Source organism: Eubalaena glacialis, chromosome 6 (assembly GCF_028564815.1).
Source record: "Eubalaena glacialis isolate mEubGla1 chromosome 6, mEubGla1.1.hap2.+ XY, whole genome shotgun sequence".
Lineage (NCBI taxonomy): Eukaryota > Metazoa > Chordata > Mammalia > Artiodactyla > Balaenidae > Eubalaena > Eubalaena glacialis.
In genome coordinates, this window is record NC_083721.1 from 89,245,252 (window position 1) to 89,262,859 (window position 17,608).

At 39.5% G+C, this 17,608-nt stretch overlaps 1 protein-coding gene across 1 annotated transcript in view; it reads right to left on the reverse strand.

Moving 5' to 3' along the window:
* Window positions 1-13,552: 13,552 nt before the first annotated feature.
* Window positions 13,553-17,608, reverse strand: part of KCNMB2 (potassium calcium-activated channel subfamily M regulatory beta subunit 2) — a 29,439-nt gene continuing 25,383 nt past the window's right edge. Inside the window, exon 4 of the mRNA XM_061193410.1 lies at window positions 13,553-13,837. Coding sequence (XP_061049393.1) covers window positions 13,553-13,837 — 285 coding nt within the window. The remainder of the gene's footprint in view (window positions 13,838-17,608) is intronic.

Here is a 17,608-nt window from a genome sequence, read left to right on the forward strand (position 1 = left end):
GGCTCGCGTCCCCGCTCCGCGCGCGGCCGGGAGAGCGGCGGGGACGGGGTGGGAGAGCGGGGCGGCCGGGAGGGCCGGACTCCACTCTGGAGGCGCGGCCGTCAAGTTCACGGAATGCCGGGAGTTGTAGTGCTCGGCGCCTGAGAGCGCGGTGCGGCGGAGATGGTGGGCCCGGGCTGCTCTGGGAGTAGCAGTTCCGCGGGGCGCTCGTTCCCGCGGCCCCGGCGGGTGCTCCACGCCACGCCGCCGGGACACAGCGACTCCACCGCCCGACCCTCCCGCCCCTCCGGGGTGGGCCGCGCAAGCCGGGGCGGGCCTTTGCGACGTGCGGCCAGTCGGGCCGGGCGTAGAGACCGGGGCGGGACGGCTTGGGCGCGGCGCCCCGAGTGGCGGTTGTTTCCGTGTAGTATTTTCTGATGTGTCGAGTTGACCTCATAGAACTGGAAATATTTAGTATCCAAGTAGGAAACATGTGCTATCAAGGCACCAGGGAAGTTCCCCAAACTTCAGAGTATAGGCCAGTTTTGGTTGTGACTGTTTAGCACTTGTAAATTGGTTAAAGAGCATTGACCTGAACCGGTGACTATCCTTGGGTGTCCTTGTCTCTTCCCTACCGCTATTTAACTCAGTGATATCTATTCCTTTTATTCATTAATCTGTGTATTCCCTCTGTAATCTTTTTTGGGGCAGGGACTTTGTCTTAATCATTGTTGTATTTTAAGCGCTTCACATAATGCCTGATACGTAGTAGTGCTCATTTCATAGTCTCTTATTACTTTATTCAGAAAATACTAACTGAGCCCCTACTATTAGTGCATTTTGAATACACTCCTCCTTTCTCTTCTTTTTCTTATTTCTTTTTCTAGCTCTAACTCCCATTTTCTTTCCTTTTTTGGCATAAAAAGAAAACAAGTTTTATGAAAGACAACTTAGTTCAACTCAATTTTACAAACACTGAGTGCTCACTTTGTGCTAGGCATAGAATTTTTTTTTAATAAAATATTTATTTATTTATTTATTTATTTATGGCTGCGTTGGGTCTTCGTTGCTGCGCGTGGGCTTTCTCTAGTTGCAGTGGGTGGGGGCTACTCTTTGTTGCAGTGCGCGGGCTTCTCATCGCAGTGGCTTCTTTCGTTGTGGAGCACGGGCTCTAGGCGTGCAGGCTTCAGTAGTTGTGGCTCACGGGCTCTAGAGCGCAGGCTCAGTAGTTTTGGCGCACGAGGTTAGTTGCTCTGCGGCATGTGGGATCTTCCTGGACCAGGGATTGAACCCGTGTCCCCTGCATTGACAGGTGGAGGGAAGTCCTAGGCATAGAATTTGACAAGACTTCCCTTCAAGACACTGCTTGGTAGAAAAGAAAGACCCATAAAAATGTAATAAAAAATAGTAAAAAGGAATATGGCAAATGCCATGATAGGAATATGCTTTGGAGCTAGGAGAATATCTTATAGCCACTATGGAAAACATTATGGAGTTTCCTCAAAAAATTAAAAATAGAACTACCATATAACCCAGCAATCCCACTTCTGGGTATATATCCAAAGCAAATGAAATCAGGATCTCCAAGAGATATCTGCATTCCCATGTTCACTGCAGCATTATTCACAATAGCCAAGATATGGAAACAGCCTAAGGGTCTGGCTACAGTTGAATGGATAAAGAAGATGTGAGATATATGTACAGATGTGACGTATGATATTATGTCTTAATCATTGTTGTATTTCAGATACTTCAAGCATTCCTCCTTTTAAAACTTAGACCTTTAGACTAGCAGAGCAGAAGTCTGCTGGGGATGGGAGGTCATGGGGATGAGAAGCAAAAATTTGCTAGTGGATGATTAGGGCTAATAGTGAGTGGTGCTACTCGCATTTCTATTCCTCAATTCCTAGGCCCATGAATCCTGACTCTAGATCCATTTTATATATATATATATTATATATATATAATACATATATTTTATATATATATTTAAAAAAATATATATAAAATGGAATATCATTCAGCCATGAGAAAGAAGGAAATCCTGCCATTTTGACAACATGGATGGACCCTGAGGGCATCATGCTAAGTGTTATAAGTCGGAGAAAGACAAATATTGTATGACATCACTTATATGTGAAATCTAGAATATCTGAACTCACAGAAACAGAGAGTAGAATGGTAATTTCCAGGGACTGGGGTGTGGGGGAAATGGGGAAATGTTGGTCAAAGGGTACAGACTTCCAGTTATAAGATGAATAAGTTCTGGGAATCTAATGTCCAACATGTTGACTATAGTTAACAATACTGTATTATATACTTGACAGTTGCTAATGCTAAGAAAGTAGACTGTAGATATTCTCACCATACACAGACACAAAATGGTAACTATGTGAGGTGACGAAGGTGTTAACTAACCCTATTGTTGGTAATTATTTTGCAGTATATATATGCATCAAATCGTCATGTTATATACTTCCCTACTCCCCTACTGGTATTTTCTGAACCTCCAAATAAACTGCTGGCTCTTTGTCTCAGAGTCTGCTTTTGGGTGAACCCAGGGCAGAGACAGGGTATGAACCCAGACATTTGGTCTCCAGAGTCCATGCTTTTACCAATCCCTCTGCTGACACTAGGAGGAAGGCTAGGCAGAGAGCAGGGGCAAAGGCACAGAGGCTTGAGAAAGTTTGGTGTGTTTGAAGAAATAGTTCAATATGGCTAGAACAGGACGGTTTGGGGAGTGGGATGTGGGTAGGGGAAGATGAGGCTGGAAATGGAACATGGGATGAATTCATGAAACACTTGTAGGTGAAGTTACGGTATTTGAGCTTCATCACAAAGGCAATGGGAAGTCATTTCACAGTTCTACTCAGGGTGGGATATGATCAGAAATCCATTTGTAAAAGTTCCTTCTGGTGTAGAGAACGTGGGGTGGGGGCAGTGGAGAGATTGGAGGTAGGAAGACTGATTCTGAGGCTACAGCTACTAGGAGAGTGACAGTGTGGATAGAAAAGAAGGGGCTGACCTCACAGATGCTTAGGGCATAGGGTCAGTGCAACATGGTGACAGTGTGGTTGGATCATGCACCAAGGAGAGCAAGAGGTTCAGCGTGAATGGCAGGGAGGGTGGAGGTACATGTGAGCAAAAGTGTTTGTGTGGGTTTAGAAAGAGGGCCATTTCCACTGGATATATTGAGTTGTAAATGCCTGAAGACTCCCCAGGTGGAGATATCCAGAGGCAAATAAAGATAGAGCTTTGAGACTTAGGAAAGAGCCCACAGCTAAATGTGCAAATTTTGGAATATCAATTGATATTTGAAGGTCTTAAAGCCATTGGCATGGATGGAATTCCTTGGGAAAAGGGAAAAAAAAGCTGTGCAAAGTATATGAAATGTTTTCAAGCACATAATCTCATTTGATCTTCATAATAACCATCTGAGGTGAGGAGGAAAGGTATTATTTTCACCATCACCTTGTAAGGGAGAAAATCAAGACACGGAGAGAGGCTAGGGGGTTTGTTTCTTAGCTGGAAAGAGGAAGAGCTGAGGCAAGGAGTAGGTCCACTGGCTCCATGTCCAGTGCTTCTCTCATCACACCACATTGTCCCTCCCAAACTACATTTGCATGCCTCTACCAAGTGATACAGGGCCTCTCCACAAGTGTTCTTTTTAAAAGAAGGTATCATATCTTCTTCATGTCATATGTCTCTCTTATATTATAAAAATCTGACATATGTCAAATCATGATGTATAATGTTCTTTTCTGTATTTTTTACTGGTTTACTGATACTTGGACAGATGTTTAACATAGCAATTGGACACAGGCATAGATGACACCAAATCCCATTTGTCAAGGCAGTGCTTGCTTTGCAGGTGAATTCTCAGAGGCTCTGCTACTGCCTGGTCGTTTCTCTCGATCCTTTCATTTCTGCATCACTTGTCACTATGGTCATCTCCCTTTTCATTATTTTTGACCATGTGCTAAGCATCCAACCTAACTCAGTAAAATTAAGTTTTAGGCAGTAATAATTCACATTTATTCACTGGACATCTTCAATGCCTACAGCGAATCTTCCTGAGGTTTTTCTCTTCCTCCTTTTATGCTCTGGGGAGAGCACGCCCCAAACAGTACTGTAAGTCATGCCAGGAAAGGACCCTGCCACAGAACAACCTCTTAATACAGAGAGCACAACCATTTTTGGCCAGATTTTTAAAAAACCCACTTCCCTCTCTATTTGCCAGGGAGATGACACTGACATTTGGAAATGTTGCAAATGTGACAAATTGTGACATATTTTATTACACGATTTGTGGCATATTTTACCTGTTTGGGAGAAAACCCTGGCAACGTGACATACGTATAAATGAGTCAAGCCCTTGTAATATCCCTGGGGCAGCCGCAGCCAGAACTTGGTTGAACAGACTGAAGGAGCAGCTCGTGGACACAGAGAGCAGCAGGGGGCTTGTCATGTTCTGCTGTAGTTGGCAATTTGCTTTCCCACCTCTTTAAGCATGTGGTAAGTGATGGGGGAAAAATGATCCCAGATGATGGCAGGACACCCTCTGTGTTGTGTTTTTTTCAGCTCTCTGCTGTTTTAACTAATTTCCAGTCAATTATGCTGATGTCTGGTTATATTAGTGGTTTTATTTTAGGCAGAAAAACATCACCTTTTCTCTGAACACCAGTTAGCTATTCTGGCTTAATTGCGATAGAAATCAGGTTATAACTTATTTGTGAGAAGAAACAGTTTCTGGAACTTCTGTCCTCTACCTTCTCCCCACTTTCTTCCCTTTAAAATTTCTAGAACAGAGCCACTACATGATAATGACTCAGTTAGGAAGCAGATGAGCCCTGCCTGGTAAAAAACTTGAATAAGCTATTTCTTCCAGAAGGGCGAGTGTGTATGTTTGTGTGTAGACATCTTAAGCACTGTGGTCCTTTCCTGACACACCAGATCTCCTGAGTATACACATTATTTTTTTTGAGGGCCCGAAGTGTTCCACTTATAACCATCCTTTTTTGGGGAGTGGGGTGGAGAATAAAAATGTTTCCAGTGTGATGCTATTTAGCCACATATTAGGTCATTTTCTTCTTACTCTTTCCAGTTTGTTGGAAATTGGAGATAGAAAGTAAGGGATAAACATTTTCGTTTTCTGAGTTGATAGTTCATGTTTATGTCCTTAGTCTCAAGTTAAAGTAAGTGCCTGGTAATCCTTTGTGTAAAAATGTCAATATACTTGGATAAGGTGTGTGGTTAATCAGAGTCAGTTTCTCCATTCTTTTCTAGCAAGAAACAGGACTTGGATTGAGTGCTGGCATTCCTTGAATGTAGCCTTGGTTTAGTGCCTCTGGTTTAAGTGTATACATTCACTTTTTCCTCCTCCTCTGAGTCTCTCCCTGCACCCCTTGTTTCCTTTATGGGTGGCTCTCTGGAGCCCTTAAACTCAGATGCTTGCTCACTCAGCCTCTTATGCCTCCATTTTAAAGAAGTTTTCTGGAATTTCACACACTGCCTAGATGAGGTTCTATATGAGGACTGAATCCCTTTTCTTACCACTTGGGGGGAGTGAACAGAATCTTCTTCAGAGGTTTCTCCTCCAAAGAAACTAGGGAGCATGTGATATAATATCTCAAATCAATCTCTTGACTCCCCATCTACATTCCTCTGTTGACAGGAATGCTTTCAAATGTCTCAGGAACTGACCTTAGTTATGAAGTTTCATTTGGAAGTGCTGAGGCTGGGGCCAGTCCTCGGAAAAATTGTAGGAGGGATGAAGCTTGTCTTAATCTTTATTACCCAACTTGCATCCATTTTTCGATTCTTTGCCTCAAAACTTCCAGTTCCTGGTCGTAAAAATGATAATAGTCTCTGCCTTTTACTATTATTATTATTTTTAAAAAAGTTTATTTATTTATGTATTTAGTTTTGGCTGCATTGGGTCTTCCTTGCTGTGCGCGGGCCTTCTCTAAGTTGCAGAGAGCGGGGGCTACTCTTCATTGCGGTACATGGACTTTTCATTGCAGTGGCTTCTCTTGTTGCGGAGTACGGGCTCTAGGCACGTGGGCTTCAGTAGTTGTGGCACGCGGGCTCAGTAGTTGTGGCTTGCGGGCTCTAGAGCGCAGGCTCAGTAGTTGTGGTGCACGGGCTTAGTTGCTCCGTGGCATGTGGGATCTTCCCAGAACCAGGGCTCGAACCCATGTCTCCTGCATTGGCAGGCAGATTCTTAACCACTGCGCCACCAGGGAAGTCCCCTGCCTTTTATTATTAATCATCATAAAACAATTGCTGTCATTTCATGAGTGTTTATTATGTGCTAGACATTTTGATAAGCATTTTATATATTATCTCATTTAATCTTATGGTTTGAGTGTTACTATTCCTGTGTTCCAGATGAAGAAACTGATGCACGGTAAGTTAAATACATTTTCCCGAATCTCACAGCTAGTGAGTAGTGGAACCAGGATTCAAACTCAGGTCTGAATGTTCCCAAAGCCTGTGTGCTAATCATTTATTTAGACCTTCCCCCTCTTGGGCATTATTCCATTCTGTAAATTTAAGACTCCAATTGTCTCTTATCAGAATTTACCTTTTATGTTCTTCTATAGCTCCGCTCTTATGTTTCTGGGGTGATGGATGGTTATAGGGTACTTTAGTGTGATGAGGAATTATTGGCTGAGAAAGCCAGCATTGCTCAGGGCCGTCTGCACTTTTACTGTCAGATCACAAGAATCTACACTAAAAGGTACTGATCTCTCCTGGTGGCTTTTCAGGTATTTTTGTTCTTTGGGAAGATCTTCAAGTCAAAGTACAGAGAAATCTGCTTAATTTGCCTACTTTTTATTAGTAATTCAATTCTTTGTTTATTCATTTAAGTAACATTTATTGAGCCCTCCTATATGCCAGGAATTGTATTGTACTAGGGCCTGAGAATATACACACATAATAAAATGAAGATGAATAAAATAAATCCATGTCTTCAAGAAACTTGTAGGACTACTAGAGAAATAAACCACGACTATCATGTGGTGTGATAAGTGTTTTTATAGAAGGGTGCAATGGGATGTTATTGAAGCACAGAAGATAGGCATCTACTCTGGACCTGAATCATCTGGTGCAGACAAAGTTTGAGCTAAATCTTGAAGAATGAGTATTAGTTAGCCGGATGAATAGAAGAGAGGTCAGAGAAAGGAGTCTCAGGCAGAGGAGACAGTAAATGCAAAAGCCCAGAAGTGTGAAAGAATTTAGAACATTAGGGATGACCACTGATTAATTAGATGGCCGAAGCATAAGAGGTGTGGGGATGACAGTGGGAAAGAGACTTGAAGGGCCATTTCACTCCATGATCCAAGTCATTTGCAGCAGCAAACTGTTACTAGGTCTTGGGATGTAAATTTTCCTAAATAAAGGCAGAACATCAGGCTGGTCTACATCTATTGCTGAATGAAAGCGTCTTCCTTTTAGCAGGCCTTGATGCCTACCAATGTCAGGGTTGCTTTGGGTTTGATTTCCTACTTTACACAAAATAGAAGTGGAAATAGGGGGAATGACCATGTGAAGGTAGCTTGTAGTTTGCCCAGTGGCTGCTGTTCAGGGACCACAAACTACACTGATATCAGAGGTAAAGTAAACTGCTGGCTTTACCTGGTCTTCCAGAGGGCCCCTTTGTTCCAATCTCAATGGGTTTTTTGAATTTAGTGGTAAATGCTGGCAGTTTCTGAGGCTACTCAGCTATTAAAATACTTCATTCTTAGAAGCGGAGACAGTTGCTGATTTCCACTGTTGGATGATTTGGACATGTGACTTCTCACACACACCAAGTAGAATCTTCTAAATAGTCTTGGATGTTTGCCAAGATAACTTGAGTGTTGTTAGTATTCAAGGGTTATTTATTCAGCCAGATAGTGTGACATTTTCAAAGAAATTGAGAGTTGGAAGGCTTCTTTGTTGGTGTTAGCAACAAACCAGTTTGTTTTGCATGGCCTCCACTGGCTGAGCTGGACCTGGCTCCTGGGATTTCCATTGACAGTTGCCCAAGCTGTATTTAGGGCACTCTCTTTTTCTAGAAAAGCTGAAATTTCCCAGCTGATTATGACTTTCTAGAGATGGACCTAAGTGTAGTATTTACACCAAATTCTGTATCTGTCACAACTGTTGGAAAGGAAGGAATATATTTTACATGTAGTATGAGTCCCCAATCACTGCTTTCTTCTCAGCATTGCTAGATGTCAGCTACAGCAGCTGAATGCTTTTGGTTAGAGACAGATACTGTTAATTGTTCTGAAATGATACTTCTGTCATGCTCAAGGATGGCACCAGGACAGTCTGTTTGTTTGCTCACCATGGGAAGGAGCTAAGTGTCAGGGTTTGCAGCTGCCTTACAAACTGCTGGATTTTTAGTGCAGCAAATAAAAGAGCAGAGCTTTGATGATTCTCTAACTGGAGGAGGCTGATGAGTTTGGACAGACCTAAGTTGAGGGTATTATATGGATGTCTAGATGTTGAAGTCACCATAGTATTGCAGATGGTGAGTGATGCTTCCTGTTGCTGTCTCTGTGACCAGCTCTCTCACTGCATGGTCTAAGAAGGAACCGTTTTCTTAAATGTTATGATGTGTGAAAAACCTAAGGGGTAGGGAGAACCTACCCATTCATCTCTTCACATGCTCCTTAAATGAATTTACTCCAAAACAAGCAATAAATGGGACAACAGAATCTGTGCTAGTCTAAATAGGTATTTATTAACCTCGAAGGAGAAGGCCCTTAAGAAAAACACAGAGAAATTCTCTAGTAACTGATGAATAGCAATAGTTGCTTAAATTAGATTTTCTAATTCCAAATCTCCTTTCCCCATATATTATCACTACCCTCCCTTCTTTTTTTTTTTTTTTAATTGAAGGCAAGCTTTTTTTTTTTTTTTTTTTTAATTTTATTTATTTATGGCTGTGTTGGGTCCTCGTTTCTGTGTGAGGGCTTTCTCTAGTTGTGGCAAGCGGGGGCCACTCTTCATCACGGTGCACGGGCCTCTCACTATCATGGCCTCTCTTGTTGCGGAGCACAAGCTCCAGACGTGCAGGCTCAGTAATTGTGGCTCACGGGCCCAGTTGCTCCGCGGCATGTGGGATCTTCCCAGACCAGGGCTCGAACCCGTGTCCCCTGCATTGGCAGGCAGACTCTCAACCACTGCGCCACCAGGGAAGCCCTACCCTCCCTTCTTTTAAACTCGTTTCTGTTTCCTATCAATTCTTTCCTCTTAGCATGGTGTCAGTTGACCCTAAGGGAACCTCTCTGACTGAAACCAAAATATTCCTGCATCTCTCATTGAGTGAAAACCAGAATTAAAAAAATTTTATGAGAGGACTAGAGGATTCATAGAAAAATTGCAAGGTAAAATTTGAGCGCCAGTTCTTTTTGCTCTTTTACTTTCTCAGTAACACTAGTTTTTCCTTCCCATATGTGTGGCACTTTTTCTCCAACCCAAAGCTGTGTTGGCAGAAGAATCTGGTATGAGTTTGTCCAAGTTGCCTATAGTGGGCATCTGTTGTTTTTGCTTGCCCAGCACCCCTTCCTCTCTTATTTCATACACATGTGTTTACATCTGGGGAATTATTTGACCCCCACCTGGTGGGCCTGCAGATAACGTGCCCTGCTCTCCGTCATTACGGGGATGGGCCCAGTAGTGTACAAGTGATACAAAGAGAACTGGCATTTTTGAGGACTGATATGAATGCTGGGTTTTTCTCCTGTTTTTATTATAGACACAAGGGATTTCGTGAACATGTAATGGCTGGGGATCATCTTTGCTGGTGTATGGAGTTTAAACAAGAGAAGAAATAGAGCTAAGAGAAGGGGGGGTGGAGAGAGAGAGAGAGACACCAAGGAGGGGGAGGAGAGATTTTTATGAAGAGATATTGTGACTTCTACCTACGAAAACTTCTGGTACTGCTAATTGTGCTAATAGGTAGTGGGACTGGGGAGAGAACCTTGAAGCTTTCTCCATAGCCTGATCTCATACTATGTTGGTAACAAGTCATATTACATTTTCAAGGGCTTGGGGATTAAATTTGTTTTAGAAGAACTTGGCTGAAGGACAGGTCTGGAAGCCCTAATTAAGTGATTATAATATTTGAGAGAACAACTTCTCTTCCTACCTAAATGAAACATTTGCTCATAAAATCACTACAAGAATGCACAGAATGACATTTCCTTCCAGTTCCTTGGCATTGCACTGGAGAATGGTACCTTAGCCAAGACGAACCCATGGCACAATTGTAGCAACATTTTGTTAGGAAAACATCTATGCTCCTAAGTAATCTGGTTACTTATTCAGACAACTTAGTTTGTTGTCATAAAGTTGAATAAGGGCATAATGTAAAATTTCAGACAGTGTTACTTTCCAGAAGGCCAAATCATACTTGAGAGGTGGTGCAAGAATAAAATTCACATGGGCATTAAAGGGTTTAGCTAACTTATCAATTTAATTCATTCATGAATGTTTAGGTTCTAACAATTATATTATTAACCTTTTAAAGTTGATGTCATTTATGCTACCTTTATAAATTTTCATTTATGTCATAATTCTGGCTGAATGAGTTATTTTCTATGGTCTTATATTCTAAACAAATGGAAGTTGCTCTTTCCCTACCCTCCCTCCATTTTTAAATAAAATAACACTAATAGAATAAGTTAGTGACAAGAGTATTGATCTGGTTTTGTGTGGATTTAGTGAGTAGATATAGGGAGGCAGATTTCAAATTGTTATCAGGAAAATTTTTAGCATTGTTTTATTAACTGGTAACCTGCCTCACTTCTGGTAGGATTCAAGTAGTAACTGTCCCTATGGCTAGATGATCCCTGCTAAGGATTAGAAGGGATTTATGCATTGGTGTGAATTTTGGGCAAAATGATGTTTTAAGCTATTCTAGCTCCAAGAGACCATATACTACTAGTGGTTATACTAATACTATTAATATGACTTATACATTTTACTATTAATAGTAATAATTGCCACTTGGTAGGCATCTATTATATGCTATATACAGTGCTAGGCATTTTACTTAATACCTCCCAGTTAAGCCTCATACCAACCCTCTGTAGATATTATCCGCATTGATGTGGATTAAAGACCTAGCTGTTCTCTATTTTTTCGTATGTACTATCTCAACCGTTCCAGTAGATTACAAATTCATTCTTAAGAGAGAAGTCAGTGGTATACTTTGTATTATTCCTTATAGTTCCTGCAAATGTGAAAGGGTGGAACAGATTCAGCTTAAAAATTGTCTGCTCAGTCCTGCTTCCCTTCCAGACCTCATCAGTGTTATCTGAAAGACCCCAAAGCCCTGTAAATGGTTACCACAATGGGAAAGCTACAAGCTGGGTACTTTCTCAGCTCTCTGTCATCTTAGTGTCTGTGTAACCTTGGGGAAGCTACTTAACATCTCTGAGCTTCAACATTCTCATCTGTAGGATAGGATAATAATAGTGCTCCCTCTAATAGGGTTGTTATAAAGATTAAGTTAGTTAACACATGCAAAGCATTTAAAACATTACTAGCCCCAGTTCTTTCTCCTTTAATAATGAGTATTTAATTGCATATACATTTAAATTACTTTAAGGGGCTGTTGCTTTATTGGAATTCAAGAAGGTACTAGTTAACTTCTTTTTGGTGTCATTATTTTGAGATTTCTACAATCTTATCTGATACATCAGTTGGGAATCTTTAATTAAAAATCCAGAGGAAAATAAAAAGTAACTCATATAATAATACTTGCATGTGTTTCACCCTTGGATCACTTGAAGGAAGCCCAAGGAACATTAAAGGTTGTAAATTTTTAGCTCTGTAGTCACAAAGATTTCTCTATCATCTTCAGAATTATGTTTTTAAGGTGGAGTAAGAATTGAGTTTTCCATCGTATTTTCCAAGTATTCATAATATTGTGTGTATGTGTTTGGGTGTTAAAAAGGGAACTTTCTTTATAATCTCTTTAAATAAGCTTAAAAATAGTGAATCATAGGTTTTTGGCCTGCCATGGGCTTGCCGGCTTAGAATGCAAAAGGTATTCAAATCTTGCTGATATAATGGATTTTTTTTTAAGTTTTAATTACACATTTCAAGTCCTGATTATACCCTATGGATTTATTTGTTTATGAAAAGTCAAACTATGTATTACAATATTGCAGAATACTTTCTACTACATCAGATTAGTTTCACCATTCATTCCACAAATATGATTTGTAAAATTCTGCAATACCTAGAAAACCTTGATACTACATTATAAAAAGGTACTTAAATAGATGAGAAAGATAGATGTTTGTCTTCTTCTTCTGATATTGATGTTAAATAAAAGATGGAATGTTTTTGTTTGAAACCAATTCCTCATTCCCCCCCCCCCCGCCCCCACCCCAAACACAAGAAGTGAATGTCAATGTGAACAAAGGCTTCCTTTAAATCTGTTATTCAGTTCAAGTGTGTGTCAGGAAAAAAAAGTGTGTATAAAATCTAACAACAAAAAAGGGAACTGTAAATAGAAAAGTAAAACATGTAGAGGAGACAAATATTCTGTGCATATAGCTCTAAAATCTCATCGGGGAATACTTGTCAGAAAGAGAGACTACATACTCATTAATTTAAACATAAATTCCCAAAAGCAATATTCCAACATGTTAATTTGCCACGATAGATTTACCCATTGAAATCAGTCCACCAGTCTTGACCAGCAAGTAGGATCTTAATTTTACCATCCAACAGTTCAATTGAAATGGAATAAAGATTTTAACACAAATATCTTAGTAACATAGACTTTCCCAGATTGTAACGGAGCATCTATTCAACATTGTCAGTTCACAGGTAATGAAACTCCTTGTAAATATTATCTCCTCACACAGTAGCAGGGTCTTACATGGAAAAGGGCTCTGTTCACTTTCTATTTAAAGCACAGGAAGAGATTATAGAATTGGTTAAGGAAAACAGCTGTTTTGGAAATCAGTTAAAAAATCTAAAGTTATGAGTATAAAGTAATAAAAGAAAAATAGCTGGCTGGGTTTCCCCCCTTCTCTACAGTGATATGGTAGAAATACAAGGAAAATGCATAAAGTCCTAGAGGAAATCTGGTACCTTCACTTGCTACAGGGCTCAGTTTAGAGTAAGGAAAAAAAATATTTTTGGCTGTAGCTTTAGTAAACAATGAATGATGAAAAATATTGCAGAAATATCTTCAAGAGATCTGACAACTCTTAGCACAGACCTTATCACATTGATATTGTCTATATTCCTCCACGAAGCTTGGCAAATGAATAACTGAGCCCGATTTTGGCGGAAGGAGAGAAGGAAGTACTAGTTCCAGCATTGAACCAAGATTATGAAAAAAACCCAACCAACAAAAAACAGTTATTTCTTCTCCTGAATAATAAAGACATCATGTTTGCATATAGAACAGCTTTTGCATTATTGCTCTACATATAAGAATATATTAAGGAACTCATAACAGACTGCACATTACAAACTTAAGGTTCTTTGGTGAAGAATGAAAGAAAACAGTATTTGAGCTTTAAAGAAAATGATCTCATCCACTTTGCTTTTATCTATTGATCTGTTGAATCCTCTCACAGAGCAGGGAGAGGTACTGTGTGAGTTTCACCATGGCAACGATAGCCAGGCCCCCAGCCATCATACACGTTGGCCAAAAGAGTGAATGGAACAGCACGTTGGAACTGTAGAGTTTGGTTAGGATGACACTCTTCTGGTTTCCTTCTGGGTCAGAATAGCAGGAGAAGTGTTGGTACTTCCTGAAGTTTTCCATGACAACATTCACCAGGGACATGGATTCTTCAAAATTTTTTCCGCACTTAGGTATATAGGAGCACTGTGGAAAATGACATAAACTGTCACCAGAAGATACTCTGTGTGTGTGTGTATGTGTGTGTGTGGTACTAGGAGGAGCATTGAGGCCAACTTAATGATCTGTGAAATAACTACATACTCAATAATGGTTTTTCTTTTCATATTCAAACTAGTGCCTCTAGAAACCCTAAGAACTCACACACTGATTAAAACAATGTTTTTAGGTATCCGACCAAGATGTACTTTGATAGCTCACTCATATAGGTTAAATATTGATTAAAATTAGGTGACTCCAAAAAACAATTGGATAACTCCAGTGGATTCCTTTTCCCACAGCTAAGCATGGTGAGTGTTCATTATTCTCCATTGAACATACTTTTCCGTGGAATCAGAGTGTCAACCTTTCTGTCTTGTATCTGTCCACAGCTGTTTATGTAATATCAAAAGCTGCCAGTTATCTCAGGGAACTCTTACTCTTATCGTTTCAGCTTGGCTTCATTTTTTTCAGCCAAATCACCTTGGTCACCTTGCTACTAGTCAAGAAGACAGCTGTACCCCTGGTGAGCTGCTAAAAAAGAATCTCAGAAAGTGTAGGGATATTGAATAAAGAGCTGTGATAAATGGTTCATGCCCAGTTAGTGTTGAGAAGGTAACTTTTTCCATAAAGCAAGGAAACATAAAGCAGAATCAATTCAGTTTACTCTTAAACCAGCACTCATCTGAGAATTTACAATAACTTTTCTTTGATTTTTTCACCTGCTATCTTTCTTGCTATATCTCTTCTATATGCCTCTCCTTTTTTTTCCTACACACTTACATCCTCTGATTTCTTTCTTTGTATCTCTCTTTTCCTTCCCTGCCCTGCCCTGCCCGCCAGCCCTCACCTCTCTATGATATTTTCCCCTCTATTCCCTCTTCCTGTTCTCCTTTCTCCTTCTCTTCTCCCTCCCTCTTCTCTGGATAGAGATGGAATTAAAGAACTTTGTAGTTTTTCTTTTTATTACTTATTGGATATGTTTTTGCATATATTTTCCTAATTTATAGAGCAGTCTTTGAGGAGATGAAATCTCTGTGAACCTCTTCCTTGGTCTGTATATGAACAGTGACAAAACTGATATAACAATGCATTTAACTTTTTAAAAAGTTAGGAAAAAAGTGATTTAAGTCACTTCTCTGGGAGATGTGTGGGCCCTTGGTTAAGTCTTTGCCCTCTTTATGGTAAGGTGCCTCCCAATAGGAAAAAAATTCCTATCCTTTGTTATACACATTATCAAATGATTAATTGATTTACCTGAATTAAAATGGTTTGTGACAAGATCACTGCTAATTTCGTGTTTTAATGTGAATTAGAAAACTATGCCCCCTCATCAAAACACTATTATTCTCTGTTGAAAAATTGTCATAATACACTGATTTTATGAAAAAAACCCCACATATTTTACTGCTATTACCAGTTTATAAGTTGTGATTTAAATATTGACATCTATGAGTTTTACAATGTCACTGGTACCCCTAGGATTGTACAGTACACAACTCACGCAACTGTATGTAGAGATACAGATGAGGTGGGCTGTTGGTGAACTTTGAGCTATACTGATGGGAGCTTAGGGGTAGGACCCTGGAATTCCAGAACCAATTTAGATTTGTATATTTCACAGGAAGAAAATATAAAAGAAATGGAATGAGTTTTGCTAATGGACTATGTTTGAATGACTCTTTCCCCTGACTTTATTAGTGGGTATACTGGCACTTGCTTTTTTTCACTGTGCTGTAATCACTGGATTATTTGTTTATAAACAGCAGGAAGATCCTTCAATTAGTTAAGAATGGAGGATGAGCATGCTGACATTTATCATAAACAAGGCTTAATATTCTCATACAAGGGCTGGTTGACACCCTCATATTTAATCAGCTAAGAATAAATGTGAGTACACTCATAAATGTGGTTAGTGCAGAGAGCTGGTACTAGCACAACATTAAGGGTCTGAAAGTATCTCCAAGAAAGCAGAATTTCTCAGTGAGTTATAACTTAGTATGAAAATTGGTCTATGACTGCCATGATACATTTTCTACTGGTTGGATGCTGGATTGAAAGAGTTTAAAGCAGTAAGGGGATACCCTTATATTTTTCCTTCTTCAGCACTGCTCAGATCATGTCTACAATTTTTTTTAATGCTTTGATTCAAAAAACATTAAAAAAATTTAAAGATAAGTCATTTGTGGTTGTATTAAAAAAGAGTCAATTTAGCGTATGAATGCATCAGGGTTCTTTATATTTTGGTGCCAAGAGAGTTTATAGTAGTAGTTTTAGTGGCTAACAGTACTAAGTTATTGAAATGGTCTCAATAAAAATGGAATTCCATTAAAAACGGAGTTTTTTCTTTTCTTATGCTCTTGTGAATTGATTTGGCTTTTAAATTTTTTTTGGAGAAACATTTATCAGCCAGTGACAATAATTTTGTCACTGTATAAGATTCTTCCAAATACAATGCGATATACATTACTTTTGAGACCATCTAGCAAGGTTGTAATACAGGAGTTGCCTTATTAAAGCTTCTAGTCATCAGGGTCTCAAATGCACACGTTTGGACTGGCCAGATGAGGTGTGTGCCATACATGATCGGGTGTGGGTCCTCAGGGCCAGGCACTTAGAAATGCAACTCCACGTTACTGGTAGAGAAAAGATTTCTCTGCCCTTGTGTTTTTAGCTTTTTCTAACCTTGCCACCCACCACCTTTCAACACACATAAACTGGCTCCCACTAGACTATTATTATACTTGAAAATTCTATCATAATATGTCAATCATTCATTTACTTTTATTATTGATGGGTCCTTCTTTTGTGCTAATGAATATATAAGGTAGTATCACAAGCCCCTGACATGTCTTCAAGAGGTCTGGTTACTGTGTTACTGTGTTTCTATAAGCAAGTTACTTGGCCTCTCAGAATCAACTTTTTTATATAGTAGGGTTAATAGAGCCTTCCTGGCAGGGTGTGTGAGGATTAAATTATGAATAAGCATAAAGCATCAATAAATTTTCTTTAGCATATTTTTTATTGGAATATCACATTTGTCCATACGATCTAAAGTCTTTAAACAAGTGCCACATACTAAACTGCAAAAACTTCAAGGAGGGTAAAATTACTAGTTATGTGGTTTTCACAGGAACAGTCCTGTTTGATGGCTCTTGTCACATGTTCCTTGTTTTTGTGTCCAAAGAGATTTAACATTATGCTGAATCCTACATTAGGATTCTAAGTTTTTGTTTCAAACTATAGCCATGTGTATGTTTCTGAGGCTGGTATGAATTTGGGGTAAAGATTTAGTGATCTTATGATTTTATCACATGTTTGGAGAGTGCATTTCAACAAATGAAAAGGTAAAAATCCTTGTGTTTTTAGATCATTCTTTTCTTGGTGGGAGGTATGGGCTAGGAAAGATTTAACTTTTAGACTGCATGATATTTAACACAAAGGAACATATGAATAATAATTTTATATACATAAGACACTTAAATGCCACTCAAAATTTGTTTATATATATTTATATTACCATGGCTATAGGTCCTTCTTTCTTTTGTGCCTAACATATGGATATAGAAACCTAGCAAAACTCTGAGGCAGCCATTCAGGGGAAGATTTAGACCCTCATCTCTCTTCTCTTTCTTTTTTTAATTTTAATTTTTTATTTTTAATTAATTAATTAATTTTTGGCTGCACTGGGTCTTCGTTGCTGCAAGTGGGCTTCCTCTAGTTGCAAAGAGCGGGGGCTACTCTTCATTGTGGTGCACA